This window comes from Podarcis erhardii, assembly GCF_964252035.2.
Source record: "Podarcis erhardii genome assembly, chromosome: 11".
NCBI classification, from domain to species: domain Eukaryota; kingdom Metazoa; phylum Chordata; class Lepidosauria; order Squamata; family Lacertidae; genus Podarcis; species Podarcis erhardii.
This window is the reverse complement of record NC_138501.1, coordinates 13,801,171-13,820,866: the sequence shown is the minus strand read 5'-3', so window position 1 is coordinate 13,820,866 and position 19,696 is coordinate 13,801,171. Positions and strand designations below refer to the sequence as shown.

The 19,696-nt window shown below is 41.4% G+C and overlaps 1 protein-coding gene across 3 annotated transcripts in view; it reads left to right on the top strand.

The window, feature by feature from the left end:
• The window catches only part of SLC27A6 (solute carrier family 27 member 6), a 46,332-nt gene that overhangs the window by 12,025 nt on the left and 14,611 nt on the right, over positions 1-19,696 (top strand). For all 3 annotated transcript variants that reach the window (XM_081880471.1, XM_081880470.1, XM_081880469.1), the window contains exons 4-7: positions 1,135-1,259; positions 6,873-7,067; positions 16,021-16,111; positions 18,585-18,783. In XM_081880471.1, the coding sequence (XP_081736597.1) occupies positions 1,135-1,259; positions 6,873-7,067; positions 16,021-16,111; positions 18,585-18,783 (610 nt within the window). The remainder of the gene's footprint in view (positions 1-1,134; positions 1,260-6,872; positions 7,068-16,020; positions 16,112-18,584; positions 18,784-19,696) is intronic.

Genomic DNA, 19,696 nt, shown 5'->3' with positions numbered 1-19,696 from the left:
TAGAAGACATCTGAAGGCAGCCCTGTTTAGGGAAGTTTTTAATGTTTGATGTTTTATTGCTTTTTTATTATTAATAATAATATTCTGTTGGGAGCCACCCAGAGTGGCTGGAGCAACCCAGCCAGATGGGCAGGGTATAAATAATAAATTATTATTATTATTATAGAGAAGGGATCTGGCCATGCCAGTAGGGTAACCCATCATAGTTTAAGGGATATTTAGCATTACAAGAGTGTTGTGGTAGAATCAATTACCTCAAAGGCACACCGAACATGTTGTTCAGGCATGGTGATCAATCTGGTTGTGGGAGACAGGGTGCTGTGCACAGGCCTAGCTAGTACTGTCAGCTCCTGAGATACAACCCCCCAACCATAAAAGGCTCAAAATGCACAGCCCAGTTCACCCTGCTCCCCTGATATCAAGGACTTGCCCCAATCGTGGCCTGCCAGCAGTGGGAAAACACCCAAGAGAAGGATAGATTTATTGTTTATGCATCCAATTAAGTGTTTGAAGAAGCTTGGGCCATAATAAATCTGTTGCTGCTTTTGCTACAACACACTAACACACTTCTCCTCTGGCAACAGAGCGGAGTCACTGGGCCCAGTTCAGCCTTCATGCAAAGGCACAGTGTGATTTAGGGGTGGGGTCCATCTCAGCCTGAGGCCATAGTCCCTTCTAAGCCGTTTGAGGCCACATACCAGTGGTAGGTGGGGAAAGAGGCGAAAGTGGGTGAGGCAACAAATTCCAACTTTACCTTTCTACAGGAGCCTGGTTTTTATACACAATCTTTCACCCCACAATCAGCCATCCCGACAAGCAGGACACATGATCAGAGTTCAAAGACCCATTCCCATCATTCAAAAATAGTGTGCAAAGCAGAGACACTAAGAGGAGAGTCCAAGGGCCAGACAGAGAGGTATGGGGATCTGCTTTCTGCCCCCAAGGCTTTGAGGTTCCCTGCCCCAATGTATTGCAACATGTACATAGATTTTTTAAAATTAAACCAAGTGTGTATCAATTAAATTCAAATCTGTTCTTAAGGATGTTAGACCTAAATAAGATTATCCAGTAGGTACTGTGCATAGTGTCAGCAAAAAGGTAATCCTGAAACTGTGGTTTTGTTTTTCCCCCAAGGTGCGACATGTGTTTTAAAAAAGAAGTTTTCAGCTAGCCAGTTCTGGACTGATTGCAAAAAGTATAATATTACAGTTATTCAATACATTGGGGAACTGTGTCGTTACCTTTGCAAGCAGCCTGTGGTAAGTCCATTTAAAATAATATATTTATATGTTAGTTTTATCTATAGCCCACTCTTCATCTAATGAGCAGTTTACGAAAGATAGTTTTAAACAATACAAAACACAATCAGATACCATCATAAAATTGTTAAAACCATGCTTAAAACATATGCGGCAGAAAACCTCAGAGCACAAAACTCTGACTTCCATTAATGGTTGCAATTTACCTGAACAATTTTGAATGAGTTACAGATAGGTAGCCGTGTTGGTCTGCCATAGTCAAAACAAAACAAATTCCTTCCAGTAGCACCTTAAAGACCAACTAAGTCAGTTCTTGGTATGAGCTTTCGTGTGCATGCACACTTCTTCAGATACACTGATTTTGAATTTTGAATGAGTTAGAACACTCCTGCTATCTGGGTATCTAGCCTGGGTAAACAGCGTTGGAATTGTCCCCAAGATTGCAAGATTTTTTAGTAAGAAAAAATGGGTGATGCAAGAATTTCAGTCATGCTAAGCATCCATAAATCTCTCTTGAGCCAAGGATCCCAGCCAAATATATTATGAGGCAAGCATCTCTTTGAAAGGATAGCGTGCCTCCTTTTATCTTATTGCTTCTAAAAGAAATCTACCTGCTTCTAAAGGACAGTATTTTTCCATGTATAAGACAGCCTTTTTATAAAAAAATAGCGATAAATTGGTGGTTGTCTTATACTTGGGTTAATATGGTAAATAAGGCTGGAGCCTTGTTGGTAGCAGGTAGCAGGGAACAGTTGCTGGGGAGGGGTGTCATCGAAAAACAGCTCAACAGCTCAGGAAAATTACAAAAGAAGCTCAACAACTGTTTTTGTGATTTCCGCCAAAAAGCTCAACAACTTCCTTAATTTTAAAATTTCTTAATTTTAGACTCCCAAAAATAGGGGATGTCTTGTACATGGAAAAATACATTACACGTGAAAGCAGAGTTAGACGCAGTCTCCATGGCATGCAGGGACGCGGGTAGCACTGTGGGTTAAACCACAGAGCCTAGGGCTTGCCGATCAGAAGGTTGGTGGTTCGAATCCCTGCGATGGGGTGAGCTCCCGTTGCTCGGTCCCTGCTCCTGCCAACCTAGCAGTTCGAAAGAACATCAAAGTGCAAGTAGATAAATAGGTACCGCTCTGGCGGGAAGGTAAACGGCGTTTCCGTGTGCTGCTCTGGTTCGCCAGAAGTGGCTTAGTCATGCTGTACGCCGCCTCCCTCAGCCAGTAAAGCGAGATGAGCGCCACAACCCCAGAGTCGGCCACGACTGGACCTAAATGGTCAGGGGTCCCTTTACCTTTACCATGGCATGCATGATATGCATTTGCACTTTGGGGCCAATATTTAAGCAGAGTGATTCAGATTTCTCATAAAGTGGTACCTCAGGTTAAGTACTTAATTTGTTCCGGAGGTCCGTTCTTAACCTGAAACTGTTCTTAACCTGAAGCACCACTTTAGCTAATGGGGCCTTCTGCTGCCAGTGTAGCGCCGGAGCACAATATCTGAATCAAAGTTCTTAACCCAAGGTACTATTTCTGGGTTAGCGAAGTCTGTAACCTGAAGCGTATGTAACCTGAAGCCTATGTAACCCGAGGTACCACTGTAGTTAGTTTCTGGCTCCGCAACCTCCCCACAAAATGGCAATTCCTTAGTTATTTATGGAAATGCCTGTATTGGGACTCACAGCATTGCTGCCATGTCATGCAGAAACATCCGAAAAATGTGTTGTCTGTCATCTTATATTGTGAACGGCCCTGAGATCTGCTAATGAAGAGGGGTTTATAAATCTAACATGTAAGTAAGTAAAAACTTAAGAAGATAAATCTGTAAAAGATAAATCAAGAGAGAACAATAGGGAAGTTTAAAGCAAGAGAAATACAAATTGTTGGTTCTCACCACTGTCCTACTTAAATGTGTAATAGCACCTACAAATTCATATCTCAGATGAAGAATTACAAAACAATATTTGAAGGCACAGCCACTCCTGCCAGACAAATTCCTTATATGCACCCAGTGTTAATCAGCATCAGTAGATTCCCATTCTTTTTACTACACTATTATGTTCAGAAGGATGTAGATTAGATCGGATTGTTGACACCCTAATATGAGCCCTGTCTGATTTAGGTTGCATATTTTTCAGTGTAGAACTGAGAATAGCAATTGACAGATTGAAGACAGGGTTTGTGCAGAAAATAAAACAAGGTCTCGTTGGGAGTGCTAAAGCTTTGGTTCAAGGCCAGTTTTCTTTTTTTCTTTTTTTTTGTAATAGCTGCCTCCCTCTTATTAGGGCCATCATAACTGCTGAAGGAGAAACAACAACAATATGTTGTGTTATTTATTTATTTACACAACACATTCCACACTTTCAACATAATGTATGTTGCCAAGGCAGCTAACAGAATAGAAAGAAAGAAACTAGTATAATTTAAAACAACGAAGGTAGATAGAATTCAGCGTCACGCTATTACAAATGTTCGGTCTACGCAAGCCTATTAGGTTGCCATATGAAACAACACCCCTCCCCGTCCCCCACATTCTGGTTTGAGGGTTCTCCCCCTGAGCCAATTCCAGGGGGCACACAGGAGAGGAGGAAAGCCTCATTGCACAAGTGGAAGTCTGAGTGCAGGGCTTCCCGCTGACGGTGTTCTTTAGATCATGGGTAGACAATATAAGGCCCGGGGGCCGGATGTGGCCCAATCGCCTTCTCAATCCGGCCCCCGGACAGTCCAGGAATCAGCGTGTTTTTACATGAGTAGAATGTGAGCTTTTATTTAAAATGCATCTCTGGCGAGAGCCAGTGTAGTGTAGTGGTTAAGAGCAGTAGTCACGTAATCTGGGGAACCGGGTTCGCATCTCTGCTCCTCCACATGCAGCTGCTGGGTGACCTTGGGCCAGTCACACTTCTTTGAAGTCTCTCAGCCCCACTCACCCCACAGAGTGTTTGTTGTGGGGGAGGAAGGGAACGGAGAATGTTAGCCGCTTTGAGACTCCTTAAAGGGAGTGAAAGGCAGGATATCAAATCCAAACTCTTCTTCTTCTTCTATTTGTTCGGCATAGGAATTCGTTCATTCCCCCCCCCCCCCAAAAAATATAGTCAGGTCCCCCACAAGATCTGAGGGACTGTGGACTGGCCCTCCGCTGAAAAAGTTTGCTGACCCCTGCTTTAGATGAATCTCGCCCAAAGCATACAATTAGGTTAATAGTGTATTTTAATTGTTGTAACCCACCATGGGATATTAGGGTGAAAGTAATAACGACAAACTACTGCAGTAACAGTGCATTCACATAAACAATAAAACCAAACTGCTCTTTAAAAAAGTTTCTAAAGTCGATTGATATGATATTTATGAAATTGCATGACTTGCTTAACTCTTGTCATGTTTCTGTAGGGCCATCTCGCCCAATCTTGCTCACTTAATAGCTCTCAGATTTGTATAAGGTTTCCATGATGTCCTGAGGGTATTTCCAGTGTTTGCAACTTTGCACTTGCCTCTATCTATAGGTCTGTTTCCTTACTCTACATTCTTAATCCCAAATGCTGGCCCCTGGCCCTGGCTGTCTCCTCAAAAGCATTTTCTGCCTTGAGATGTGTTGAATTGGTTTAGTTACTTTGCATGGACTTGTGACAGCAACTGTGATGTTGCAAACAATGCCATAGCAGCTTTGAATTAATCTGTCTCCTTGTGTGGGATATCTACAATAAACAAAGCTTTCTTTTGTTACTGAAAAGGATAAATGGAAACAAAGTTTACCTGCATATCAAACTGGCTACTAGAGAGTTTTGGTTTCTGTAGGGATATGAATAAACCATTCAGTCTGAATTGAGCGGGTTTCTCTACTGGTCTTTTTCATCACTGAACAAAAGGTCACAATAAAAGTCTTTGTTGTTGTTTTTAGTCTGGTGTTACCAGGATTTGCATTTCAATAACAGAGAATTCAGTGACCTCAGCAAAGGGTAGCTGCAGTGGTGCAGATGACATGCCAATTTGAAATTAGCAAGGAATCAGATTCCTTTAAAGGTAGGTGCTTTTAAAAGTAGGTGCTCAAATCAAGTCTATTTTAGTTGATTGCCTGGAGGAAAATAAGCAGGATAAACAAAAAAGCAACATGATTTAAATGACTTTTCTGCACATTTTAAAAATGGTTGCCCTGATCCAGCTAAAGGGGATTGTGGCTAGGAATGCAACTCTTTGCACAGTCTGCATAAAAACAAGTCTGATTGTTCTCAACAGGGCTTTCTGCCATATAAGTGGCATTCTGCCATGTAAGCGTGTTTAGAATTGCAGCATAAATCTTTATTGAAACCAATGAAACAACTAACTATAATCTCATTGCTCACAGCGGGACCTAGGGCATATGCACACTTCCTTTTTGCCCGGCTGTTTAAAGCTCAGTTGGAGCAAAGGTCAATCGGCAGAAAACCCAAATTGACGTTTGTTCCTATTCAGCTTTAAAGAGTGAGTTTTCACAGGGAGAGCTCAGGCCGAAAAAGAAAAGAAAGCAAGAGTGTTAAAGCATGAACTTGTGTCTGGAAAGAGTGCAGCAAAAGATAAATGTGGATAAGCCCTTATTTAAAGCTAGCTAGCTAGGTTGGGGTGGTGATGATTAAAAATGCATATGCTGGTTGTCACTTATGGCCATTTGTCATAGCCAAATGCAGTGTAAATTCTGCAGATAAAAAAAACACATTAAAAATGTTGATGAGTTGTCAAGTACATAAACACATAGGCTGTTCCTAACAACTGATTGTGGTTCAAACAGAGGTTACATTGTTAGTGATTTATACATACTTCTTTTTGGTCTTGATATCATCTCTAATCCAAGAGTTTTTGCAGGTTCTCAAACACTATAAAAACCTGAGGAACTAAAAAGTGGAATAAGTGTACAGTGGTACCTCTAGTTGCGGACATGATCCGTTCCGGGGTGTTGTTCGCACCCCGAAAAGTCCGCAACTATAGAGTGGTGCTTCTGCGCAAGCGTGGAGTGTGATAGAGCACTTCTGCACATGTGCGAAGCACGTAGAATGCTTCTGCGCATGCGCGCATGGCGAAACCTGGAAGTATACACTTCCAGGTTTGCTGCGTTCGCAAGCCGAAGAGACGCAACATGAACCTAACGCAATACGAGGTATGACTGTACATACCATTGTGAATGGTGTTTTCACCATACTAACTTCAACACACACAAACGCACACGCACACAAATATACACTCCTATTGTCTGCCTCTAGCCTTAGGTATAGAGTGGTAGAATGGACTCCCTTAGAAGGTGGGCGACTCTTCTTCATTTTAAGCAGAGGTTGGATGGCCATCCATCATAGATGATTTAGTTGTGATTCCTGCATTGCAGGGGGTTGGACTAGATGACCCTTGGGTCCCTTCCAACTCTACAAGGAGACATCCCATACCAGGACTGCCCTCAGGAACCTCCGAGGAATTGGCTGTGATTTTTATGATGGGTCACACTGCAGCTGGTTTCTGATCTGTAGATAAACTCAAGACGGGGGCCGGATTTTAATTTTCTTTTTAAATGCGAGCTTGGAATCTGCTGTAGGTTAAAATGTGATGGGTTCATCTTAAGGATGTCTATGTGTGTTTTTAAAATGTCTTTCAGAAAGAGGGAGAGAGGAATCACAAAGTTCGCCTAGCAGTTGGGAACGGAGTAAGAACAGATATCTGGAAGGAATTTTTACACCGATTTGGTGACATCAAGATATGTGAATTTTATGGTGCAACGGAAGGAAACATTTGCTTCATGAATCACACGGGCAAAATTGGATCTGTGGGTCGAACTAATTTCTTTTATAAGGTGACTATTTACATGTATATACTGTGTGAAGGAATGCCAGATTAACATGACTTTTATAGCACAGTAGTTGGCAACTTCAGAGTCTGAATCACTCGGTGGGAAACTGCTGTTCATACAAAATCAAGTTTTAAACTTAACTCTGAATCAAGCCCTAAATCAATAATCTAGTTATTAATTGCATTATTTTGGTCAGATATGATATATGCAGGGAAGCAGGTGGCGCTGTGGGTTAAACCACAGAGCCTAGGGCTTGCCAATCAGAAGGTCTGTGGTTCAAATCTCCGTGACGGGGTGAGCTCCCATTGCTTGGTCCCTGCTCCTGCCAACCTAGCAGTTCGAAAGCATATCAAAGTGCAAGTAGATAAATAGGTACCGCTCCGGCGGGAAAGTAAATGGTGTTTGCTGTGCGCAGCTCTGGTTTGCCAGAAGCGGCTTAGTCACGTTGGCCACATGACCTGGAAGCTGTACACCGGCTCCCTCGGCCAGTAAAGCGAGATGAGCGCTGCAACCCCAGAGTTGTCCACGACTGGACCTAATGGTCAGGGGTCCCTTTACCTTTACCTATGATATATACAGTTGTTTGAATCTTTGCTTTATGGTTTTAACCATGAAGCAAATCTAAATATTTACTTCCCTTCCCTTTCTAAATTCCTTTTTTGGGGAGGTGGATTTTTAAAAATATTGTTTGCCAGTGATGTTTCACTGAAAAACTTGGTTTGGGGATCACTGAATACTTTGTCAAACTGGGATTCTGCTCATAAATCACTTTTCTCTGAAATGCTTCTCAGGACTTGCTGTCATTTAGCTTTAATAAAATTAAACCCTCTAGTAGCATGACTCCTGTGGGATAGGGATACATTTAGATCAGTGTATAGAAAGCTCCCTTTGTGTAGATGTATGAATACTAAGAACAGAGAGTTGTCAGTGCATGCATTAGCATAGCAAACTGTAAACAAGCCCAACTTACAACAACTCATTGTGAAACTCTTTCAAAAATCCACTTATTTTTGTGTGATCGTGACTAACAGGGCAATAATGTGGTTCTGCTGTGCTAGCAGCTACTATGCCCGGACCGATGCCAGTGTACCATAGTTTTAATCCTCTGCACTCCCAACAGTGAGGTGGAAAGTACAACAGTATCAGAACAAAAAGCTAAGGTAATAATACCAATGGGTGGGTGTTCCCACCATCTATCATTTAGATGGTGGCCAGTGAATGGTCATTTTGCATTGCCAACCAAACGAGGAATAACATCACATGTTGAAGTCATTATTCCTTCCCTCGCACAATGGACTATCTTGCTTCTCCTTGAACTCTCAGCAACGTTTGACTCCATCACCTATGGTATTCTTCTGGAGAAGCTATCTAAGGTGGGTGACACAACCTTGCCCTGATGAGTTAAAAATTAACTATGAGAAGTCTGAATCCATTAACAGAAGGCTCCTTGGTCCAGCAGATGTTTCTATGAAAATAAGGAGATGATTTCCTCCCATTTCTTGTTCAGTTCTCATTTCACCATACTCTTTTGGAGGGTTTCCCCAAACTCTGGAGCAGATTTGTAGGACTGCACAGGGAAGGTCCGTATAGTTAAAGCTATGGTTTTCCCAATAGTGATGTATGGAAGTTAGAGCTGGACCATAAAGAAGGCTGATCGCCGAAGAATTGATGCTTTTGAATTATGGTGCTGGGGGAGACTCTTGAGAGTCCCATGGACTGCAAGAAGATCAAACCTATCCATTCTGAAGGAAATCAGCCCTGAGTGATCACTGGAAGGACAGATCCTGAAGCTGAGACTCCAATACTTTGGCCACCTCATGAGAAGAGAAGACTCCCTGGAAAAGACCCTGATGTTGGGAAAGATGGAGGGCACAAGGAGAAGGGGACGACAGAGGACGAGATGGTTGGATAGCGTTCTTGAAGCTACCAGCATGAGTTTGACTAAACTGCGGGAGGCAGTGGAAGACAGAAGTGCCTGGCGTGCTCTGGTCCTTGGGGTCACGAAGAGTTGGACACGACTAAACGACTAAACAACAACAACAACAACAACAGGGAGTTGCAAAGGGAAGCAGGAATAGAAGAAAATTAGACCCCTGCTTCCATTCAAAGGGAGCAATCATATAATCAAAGAGTCTTTCATTAAACACATTGATTTTTATACATCCTGCAATGCCTTAGTATTGGAATGACTTTAGTTGTGGATAAAACATAAGGATTAAAGTTCCTGGGGCCTCTTTTACAAAGTGGCTCATTTTTGTGAAGCAAGAAAGACTGCACACTCAAAGGATGTTGGTCCAATGGAAGGCTCTTAGTACTTTTTGTGTGTTCCCCCTTCTCACAAAGGAATTGAAAAGAAGATACCGATTGAATCAGCAACATGCTCAGCATTCTGAGTGCCTTGACTTCCTTGAGTACTACAAGTCTTTTGAACAGTTACTCATCTAGTTTTCATTTTGGATCTCTTCCCAGTTAATGGGTATTGTTGTGTAGTAAGTGACAAGCTGTGAAAGTCCAAAAGGAATAAGTAATTGCAGGGCTTGAGAAACATGGTCTAAGAGCTTGACAATGAAATTTGAGAAGTCTGCATTCTGGACAATCATGCTTGTTCAGTAATTTTTTACTTGTACTGAAAAGTCCTGTGTGGAAATACATTGCATTACAAGCTAAATAGTGAAATAGATTATTTCTGAACTAAGGATTGTAGCAGCCAACTCATATCGTTGACAACTCATTCCCATTGAATCCAGTATGTGCAAGATCACTTCTAAAACGTCTGTATTTTTGTGATTAAAAAAAAATAAAAAATCTTGAGAGTTTATAAGGCTGCCAGACTTTTGCTGAAATAAGAACTCATACATTATTCATAATATTTAAATTCTCTAGATTCTTAAAAAAGAAGCAATATTTTCCCCCTCACATTAAATTAATGTATTGCTCTTTCTCTTGATATAAGTTAACCAGTTTAGTCTTTTTTCCAGTCTTTATTCAAGCTTTATTATTCATTTTCCATATATGTATACAACACCTAGTCATCTTCACTATCATCAATCCAATAAAAATATCACAAATGATACATGCAATTTTAACTATGGGCTGTCTACACGAACCCATGACCTCCTGTCCTCTCCATGTTTCCTTTATATTAAACATCTTGCTTTGATTTGTAATTATTAATTTATAAAAATTCTCTTTTCTATTTCAATATCATTTTCCATTGTATATATTACTTACAGAAATCATTCAAAGGCAACTACCGTGTTTAAGTTACAGCTATTTTTCAAATAATTTTTGAAATTATCCCATTCTAGAATGAACTCTTGTCTGGGTTTATCTCTGATTATTTCCAAAAGGGAGGCTAATTCTGCGTATTCTGTCAATTTGAGTAACCATTCGACTCTGGTAGGGAGTTGGTCATTTTTCCAATATGTCGCAATGAGCACTCTCGCAGCCGCCGTTGTGTATAAAAAGAATTTTCTTATGCCCTTGGGAATGTCAATGCCAGTAATACCCAGAAGAAACGCTTCTGGTTTTTTAGGGAAATGCTGTGGATAAAACCTCAGCGCCTAGGGCTTGCCGATCACATGGTCGGTGGTTCGAATCCCCGTGGCGGAGTGAGCTCCCGTCTTTCGGTCCCAGCTCCTGCCCACCTAGCAGTTCGACAGCACCCTTAAGTGCAAGTAGATAAATAGGTACCGCTTTATAGCGGGAAGGTAAACGGCGTTTCCGTGTGCTGCGCTGGTGTCGGCTCGCCAGAGCAGCTTCGTCACGCTGGCCACGTGACCCGGAAGTGTCTCCGGGAGACAGCGCTGGCCCCCGGCCTCTTAAGTGAGATGGGCGCACAACCCTAGAGTCGGACACGACTGGCCCGTATGGGCAGGGGTACCTTTACCTTTACCTTACCTTTAACATTATTTTTAGTTCTGAGTGTATGTCGCTCCAGAACCCTTTGACCTACCTTAACCAGTTTGGTCTTAAGGGAGCTCATCTGTTCCAAACCACAGAAATGGCTGTGGCTTTAAACTATAGTAGTTCCTGTGTGCTGTGAAAACACAAGTGAGATCTACAATGAAATGTTGCAGTGTGGAGTGCTGCTGTTCACGCTTCTAGCCACTCCCTTCCATTCGCTCTAGTTTTCCATTTGCCCTCCGCCCCAGTTAGTCATCATTCCGTGGCCACTGAGCATGCTCAGTTTGCATTAGGCTGGTTTTGAGACATTCTCCCCTTCAGCTGCTATTCTAAATACACCAACCTGGGAGTGTGTTCCCAGGATCTCAATGGGGGCCTTACTTCTGAGTAGACACATACTTCCTAGATGTTTACCATGCTGCTTCGTAACCCTCCTATTGTTTATAGATGGTGCAGTTTTGGTTATATGAGCACCAGAACACCAGAAATTGAGAGAATTTGGGCCCAAGAATAAACATTTCTCTCTCCCAAGGCCACTGGATGGTGCAACTCTTCTGCTTTTCTTCAAACCAAATATCCTGGTAGCATAGTTTAGTCATGCTACATTTCCTTTTCCCGTCAACTAAAGCAGAAACAAGAATACTTATTTCCTTAGTTTTTCAATTAGTGGGTTAGTTCCCATCTGGGAGTATTAATTTATGCCAGCTGAGGCTTTCTATGAATTAAAATATTAGTTATTTGATTCTGTTGTCTGTTGAACATTATTAGTAGCAGGGGGTTACTTAAAAGACTTCAGTGACAGCTGTATCATTTGGGTCTTGGGCTTCTTGAGTTTCTAATAAGTATTATATTTCAATCAAATAAAACAATGCAGTTTTACCCCATCCTGTGGATAATGCAAGAAAAAGTTCTTTTCCTTTTTTATTTACATTGTTTCCAAAATGTTAGTTTTTCAGCTTAAAGAAATGTTAAATTATTTTGTTCAGATGGGCAGAGCTTTCCAAACTTTTCATGTTGGTGACACACTTTTTGGACCTGCATCATATTTTACGACACAGCAATTCAGTTTTACTAGCAAACCGGGGGTTGAACTAACCCCTTTCCAGCCTGGGCTACCAAGATAGTAACGGGTCTTAGAACCAAGCCTTATACAAAAGGGCTGCATCTAGAAAAGAGGAGACCAAGAGGCGTTATGATAGCCATCTTCAAATATCTAAAGGGCTGGCCTCTTGGAGGATGGAGGCAAACCGTAAACTATAAACCAAAACAAGCTGTGCATAATCAATGCAGAATTTAACCCTGTCCTCCTGCCAATCAACTGATATCACCAGTGATGTCAGCTAATGGGCAAGAAGGCATGTTTTAGGGGAAATGGCCTTGTGGGCTAAATTGGACCCCTGGCGGTCTGATCTTGACTCTCTGGGCAGAGATTTCCCACCCCTACTCTAAGCCATGGTTTACCTTAGCACTACATGCCAACCAGTCCAGTAACTCCCACTGCTGTATTCAAAGATATCAAGTGGGTCATTCTTCAATGCCTTGTTAATGGGAAAATCCAACGAGAGAATCCAGGTGTCTTTTCCCAGATGGTGTATCCGCTTCAGGAGAACTACATGTGTTCAGCACTCATAGAATCATAGAATCATAGAGTTGGAAGAGACCACAAGGGCCATCGAGTCCAACCCCCTGCCAAGCAGGAAACACCATCAGAGCACTCCTGACATATGGTTGTCAAGCCTCTGCTTAAAGACCTCCAAAGAAGGAGACTCCACCACACTCCTTGGCAGCAAATTCCACTGTCGAACAGCTCTTACTCAAGCTGCTGTGTGCTTTTGGTTGGAAGATATAATTTCCTTGATAACAATCCTCTTCTTCCCTGTTATGACACTGGTGAAAGAGAGTCTAGCTGTGGAGGAATTGACTTCAGCTTCAGTTTTTTAAAAAATGTGGTGCTAGCATCTGAAGGCCATGATGAGTTACAGTTGTTAAAGTGTTATCCAAGCTGTTCTCCATTTGATCCTCCACACACACGCAACCACAGAAGAACCTCTTTTGATGGTGTTGGATAACAAGTACAAGCTGCAACTTTCTGGACACCAACTATTAAATGGAAGTGGGTAGCCAAAAGTTTTCAGTGTTGTCTGGGGGTACTTTTCCACTTAGTAACAGCAAAACAATTAGGAAACGTTTATGCTTTTACATCTGGAAAAGCATGTTTTATGTCTGTGATCCTACAGTTTTGTGTTATCTGAAACATGTTCCTGAAGCTTGATTCCTAACTGGATTTTCATTGTGAAAAAGAAAAAAGATTCATGACAAGATCATTTTATTTAACATAATTTATGTAACTCTTGAGGTGGCGCTGTGGTCTAAACCACAGAACATAGGGCTTGCCGATCAGAAGGTCAGTGGTTTGAATCCCTGTGACGGGGTGAGCTCCTGTTGCTTGGTCCCTGCTTCTGCCAACCTAGGAGTTCGAAAGCACGTCAAAGTGCAAGTAGATAAATAGGTACCGCTCCGGCGGAAAGGTAAATGGCATTTCCGTGTGCTGCTCTGGTTTGCCAGAAGCAGCTTTGTCATGCTGGCCACATGACCTGGAAGCTGTCTGCGGATAAATGCCGGCTCTCTTGGCCAATAAAGCGAGATGAGCGCCACAACCCCAGAGTCGTCCGTGACTGGACCTAACAGTCAGGGGTCCCTTTACCTCTACCTATGTAACTCTTGATGGTAGTAATACCTATAACTCAGTTTACAGGAAATATTAAAATTATCAATAAAAGCAATTAAAGCATTTACAAATAATTAAAATTAATAGTAATAGAGATTAAAACAAACAGACAAAATTATTTTACTGGAATGAAAAGCAGGAAGGAAAAAGAGTAATTCAACCTCCAAGATGTAAGGGCTTTCTGACTCTGGAAAGCGCTTGAAGTTCTGGAAGACAATGGGTACCCTGAACTTTCAAAACAGAATCTTTTTTCCGTTTGTCAAATGATGAGATTCCTTTTTATGACTTTGCAGATAAGGCACATGCTCACAACAAGTGAATTAGTTATCATGAGATGTCAATTGATTTTTATTTTATTTTTAAGGAAAGGGAGTGGAATAGCAACAGGAACCCAGAAGAAGAGCAGATGTGTTAGGTGGGAGAATGCACTGGCTGTATCTACATGTTATGGCAGGCCATCTCAAAGCCAAGGTTTCTTCTGCACATTTACAGAAACCATTAACCATAGCTTGCCTTAACATGCCAATGCAGCCATTGCAACTTTTTTTAAATATTGTAGTATGTATCACAGATGGTTGAGATGTAATATCTTATTACAATCCTAATAGATTTAGAGTGAAATCCTGTGCATGCTTACTCAAAAGTAAGTCACATTTTGTTTCATGGGGCTTGCTCCCTAGAAAGTGTGTTTAGAATTTCATTTCTAAAGATGGAGGTAACATAGTTCTTGGCATGTTTTATGCTGTTATACACCAGTTCACAAACATGGTTTGCTTCAAATAGTCATACTGAATGGATTGGATTCAAAGAATGAGTGGAAGGAAAATAAATGCTAGTGCTATTTAGCAATACCAGCACAAGAGCTTGCAGAAGATTTTACATGCTGCGCTGTGGGTTAAACCACAGAGCCTAGAACTTGCTGATCAGAAGGTCGGCAGTTCGAATCCCCACGACGGGGTGAGCTCCCATTGCTCGGTCCCTGCTCCTGCCAACCTAGCAGTTCGAAAGCACATCAAAGTACAAGTAGATAAATAGGTACCGCTCCGGTGGGAAGGTAAACGGCGTTTCTGCGCGCTGCTCTGGTTCGCCACATGCTGTCCACATGACCCGGAAGCTGTACGCCGGCTCCCTCGGCCAATAAAGCGAGATGAGCGCCGCAACCCCAGAGTCGGTCATGACTGGACTTAGTGGTCAGGGGTCCCTTTACCCTTACCTTTATGAGAGGGAAGTTCTGTAACAGTTCTTAGGATTCCATTTGTGAGGGAAAAAATACACATCCTCTTCTGCAAATGGAAGAACATTTTTTTATTTAGTTTTGTTTTAATCTAGCATGAGTTGTGAATCAGGACATTTTTCGATATATTCTGCAAATTAACATGGATCCAAAGGTGCATGTTATATCTGAAACTTACTCATATGTATCTTATTGTATGTCACTGATACTGTAAGGTGACTCCCTTCTCATAGTGTATATAGTGTATGTAATTGTGTAGGTTGAAAGTGGCCTTCCTGTTGAGCTAGGAGGGAAGCAAGTCAACAGGTGGTCATTGAAGGAATACTTTGACTCATTGACTATTTATAACCGTTTGTAATATTCTGAAGAGCCTCTTCACTTTGTTGTCTAGAAACACATGCAAATGTAACATGAGAATGCAGCTTTCTATAGCTAGTGGATCTATATTTTGACTGCCACAATTTTATCTATTCCTTTACTCCAGGGGTGACTAATCTGCGGCCCTCCAGATGTTCTTGAACTCTTTATCAGACTGAACCAGCATGTCTAATTGCATAGCTGTCAACGTTTCCCTTTTTTTAAGGGAAATTCCCTTATTCCGAATAGGATTCCTCACAAGAAAAGGGAAAAGTTGACAGCTATGGTCTAATGATAGGGTTTGTAGTTCAGCAATGTTTGAAGGCTCACAGGTTTCCCACCCCTGATTTACCTCTAACATTTTTTGAATTTCACAATCTGACATTTGAGAACGTTTTGAAATGCATTTTGTATAACTTGGTAAGCACATTAGAACTTTTGAAAGTGGTATATGAAATTACTTCATTTTACAGCATTGGTGCCCAAGGTTTTACATATTCCCCATGTTTATTTATTTACAAATATACAGACAATAACAAAAATACTATGAGTAGTTTACAATATGAATATTACAATTAAAATGTATTTGTTGCATCTTCATAAAAGCTTACTTTTAGGTAAGTACAATCATTAAGTAGAGCACACAACTCATTTAATGTACATTATTGAATGTTGCCACAAGATGTCACTGTCTAAACATTACTGAGCCCATTTTTTCTTTCTACTTTAAGCTCTTTTTCCCTTTTGACTTAATCAAGTATGATTTGCAAAAAGGAGAGCCAATCAGAAACAAACACGGATGGTGTGAAAGAGTTAAGAAAGGTAAGGATTTTATCCTGAATTTTGATGGCAATAGATACTCCAGAGGTATTGGATGCCTAATTGAAATGAAAACAAGAACACATACTTTAATAGGACTGCAGTTTCTTAACAGGCATAGTCACTGTTCCTTAGTCGTATCGAGAGAAACCACCTTGGCCATTGTTGTACTGTGAATCCCTGGACCAAGCTGTATCATTCAGGATGCTGAGAATCTTAGCTTGAATTTTTAAGGATTGCTGAAAAAAACCTAAATATTATAAGGCAGATTTTGCTAAAGGTGTAGGGCTTGTTTGTACACAGAGATGCACATAGACATTACAACACAATTATATACAGTGGTACCTTGGGTTAAGTACTTAATTTGTTCCGGAGGTCCGTTTTTAACCTGAAACTGTTTTTAACCTGTAGCACTACTTTAGCTAATGGGGCCTCCTGCTGCTGCTGCGCCGCCAGAGAACAATTTCTGTTCTCATCCTGAAGCAAAGTTCTTAACCCGCTAACTATTTCTGGGTTAGTGAAGTCTGTAACCTGAAGCGTGTGTAACCTGAAGCATCTGTAACCCGAGGCACCTCTGTACCCTATTTTTCCGTGTATTAGACGAGGTTTTTTGACTCAAAACTCATGTCAAAAAACTGAGGTTGTCCTATACATGGATAGTGGCATGGGGGGGGGGGAGAAGTGGCGCACTCGCCAACTAGCCAGTTGACGGGATCACAACTTCCACCTGATGCCGCTGTGCGCGGGAAACAGTCTAGGGAGTGTTTTCTGCCCACAGCTGCATGGAGGGCCAACTTTGGGCCATCTCCCCTCATCTTCTTAAAATTGTGTCCCCAAAAATAGGTGGAGGTCTTATACATGGGGGCATCTTATAGACGGAAAAATACGGTAAGTCCTGCTCCATAGCACAAGGAGACAGAAATTGACAGATTTGAAATATCAGAAAAACACTGTGGAGTTCTGGTAAAACGTTGTGGTCACATTGCTTGTTGAACTTAATAAACTAGAAAAGCATTAGTGGAGTCCATGTGTAACTCAGTTATATTACAACCACTGTGTTACATGAGTTTACTTCCAGCGAAGATGGCATCACAACTGAATGTGCTTATGAGACCCTAGCGTTGAGTACTTCGCCAAGCCTGTCACAGTTTCCATGCTGTCAGCGATGCAAATTCTTAACAGTTGCTCTGATATAAAGCCTTACTCATTATTCATACTTAGAGAGGTTGCTATTGTACTTGCTAGAAAAGTCTCCAGAATTTTAAAATGCATAGCTAAGGATCAAATAACGCCAAGCCACTGCTGTCATCTGGTGGCCAGATTGTAAAACAGTTTTCTTTTTATTTGTACATTATTTACATATTTACAATTATTTACATATTTACAATTATTTAATTCTAACAAGCTTATAGCTCATATTGTTTCAGTTTATTTGGGATTCTTTGTTATTTCTTCTTTAATCCATATTTAAGGAAAATAATGAGACCACGGGAAGGCAATCTTATAACGCTTCCACTTGACATTTTTGCTAGAAAAACTACACTGGTTTTTTTTTTTCCCTAGATTGGAATTTCCCTTTTGTATGTTGATTTTGCTTAATATATGCAACCTGATCTTGGGAAATCCATGTCTATAATATCCACTCTGTCCTATTTCCTCCCCCCCCCCAAAAAAAATAACCACTGTAAGGGCATACTCAGTTATGTGAAGACCAAGGTAGCATGCATAATGCACAGGCCCTGAAATTTGGGTGTTGAAATGTCGAGGTTCAAACTCCTGTATGTGGAAAGAGCCTTCAGTTTTTCTAAATGGCCCAGAAGTTCTATTTCTCTCCAGATATTCCCCCCCCCCCATTTTTTTGGCCCAAATGTATCAGAGACATAGTTATCAAATTGCAGTACATCTGGATGTAAGAGTTCTGGCATGGCCTGCCCTACCAGTAGGCAGAATGAGGCACCTGCTTCAGTTGTTAAATGCCAGGTGACAGAACCATTCTCCCAGAGACCTCCAAATTAGCATTCTCTCTGCTCCCTAAGTTAGTCTGCGGCACTCTGGTCTGGTGGAGAATGTTATCCCATCACCACTGTTAAAGTGAGATTTAACTCCTAGTCCAGTTGGATTCTGTACATGGGTGGCATCATATTTTCCTTCCTGAGAAGTCTTGAGTTTGTATGTTGATTACAGTCGGCTTTTGATTTATCATGGCCATAGTATAATAATTTAGAATAAAGCTGCCTTTATGTTTTTCTTAGGATCTTTTAGAGTGAATCAGCATGCTTCTTGGTCAACATTTTGTGATCACTTTGGATTGACAAGAGAGGCAATGCAAGAGAAACTCACATACATGCAAACACTTTTTGCTATGATACTCAAGAGGCATTCTGTCCTTTTGATAGCTTTAGACAGCTTGGTAAATAATTACAGATTGTGCTGAGCTAACTTTCATCTGTCTTCTCCTCCACAATTTTACACGCAGGTGAGCCTGGCCTCTTAATATCCAAAGTACACTCAAAGAATCCATTCTTTGGCTATGCTGGAAATAAGAGAGACACAGAAAAGAAATTACTATGTGGCGTGTTTAAGAAGGAAGATTTTTATTTCAATACAGGGGACCTGATATTTCAAGATCAAGATAACTTCCTTTATTTTTGGGACAGGACAGGAGATACATTCAGGTACAGCTACTATTAAAACTTAAACCATCTGAATATGTGTGGGTATGGGTGTGAACAGATAGTGCTGCTTACACTTACTTTTGTTCTATGCCCAGTGCACCCTACATCTGACTACAAACATTTTCACCGAGTGGGGGGAATATTTTACCTAAAAATAAAAATCCTTGGAAATAGCTAATCCTAAGAAACAGGGAATACATTGCCTACTACACCACCTGTATGCTCTAATAATATGCTTTGCATTGAAGTTTACAGGTTGATTTTTCTAACACTTAAATTCACAGCTAAACTTTGTAAGTTTAATTCCTCAAGATATTGAGGTCAAAAGGTGTATTGGTAATGATAAACGGTGGTATTTGTCCTACTCAGTGTAGAACAATTAAAAAATAACTTGTCCTTTGATTTCAATGGGTTTACTTTGAGTAGGGTTGACATTGGCTACAACTGTGTTTTTTTGTTACATTCACAAAAGCCTGGGGAAGCCTTCATCCCACACACTCATTCTCTCTCCTTCTCTGGAGCAGCAGATAAGAGATTGTAAGCTTTTTAGCTAACTGCAGTTAAGCATTATGTCTGGAGCAGATCAATTGTGGTCCAGTAAACTATGGTTTGGGATGCGGGTGGCACTGTGGGTTGAACCACAGAGCCTAGGACTTGCCGATCAGAAGGTCGACGGTTCAAATCCCTGTGACGGGGTGAGGTCCCATTGCTCAGTCCCAGATCCTGCCAACCTAGCAGTTCGAAAGCACATCAAAGTGCAAGTAGATAAATAGGTACCGCTCCGGTGGGAAGGTAAATGGCATTTCCGTGCGCTGCTCTGGTTTGCCAGAAGCGGCTGGCCACAGGACCCGGAAGCTGTATGCTGGCTCCCTCGGCCAATAAAGTGAGATGAGTGCTGCAACCCCAGAGTCAG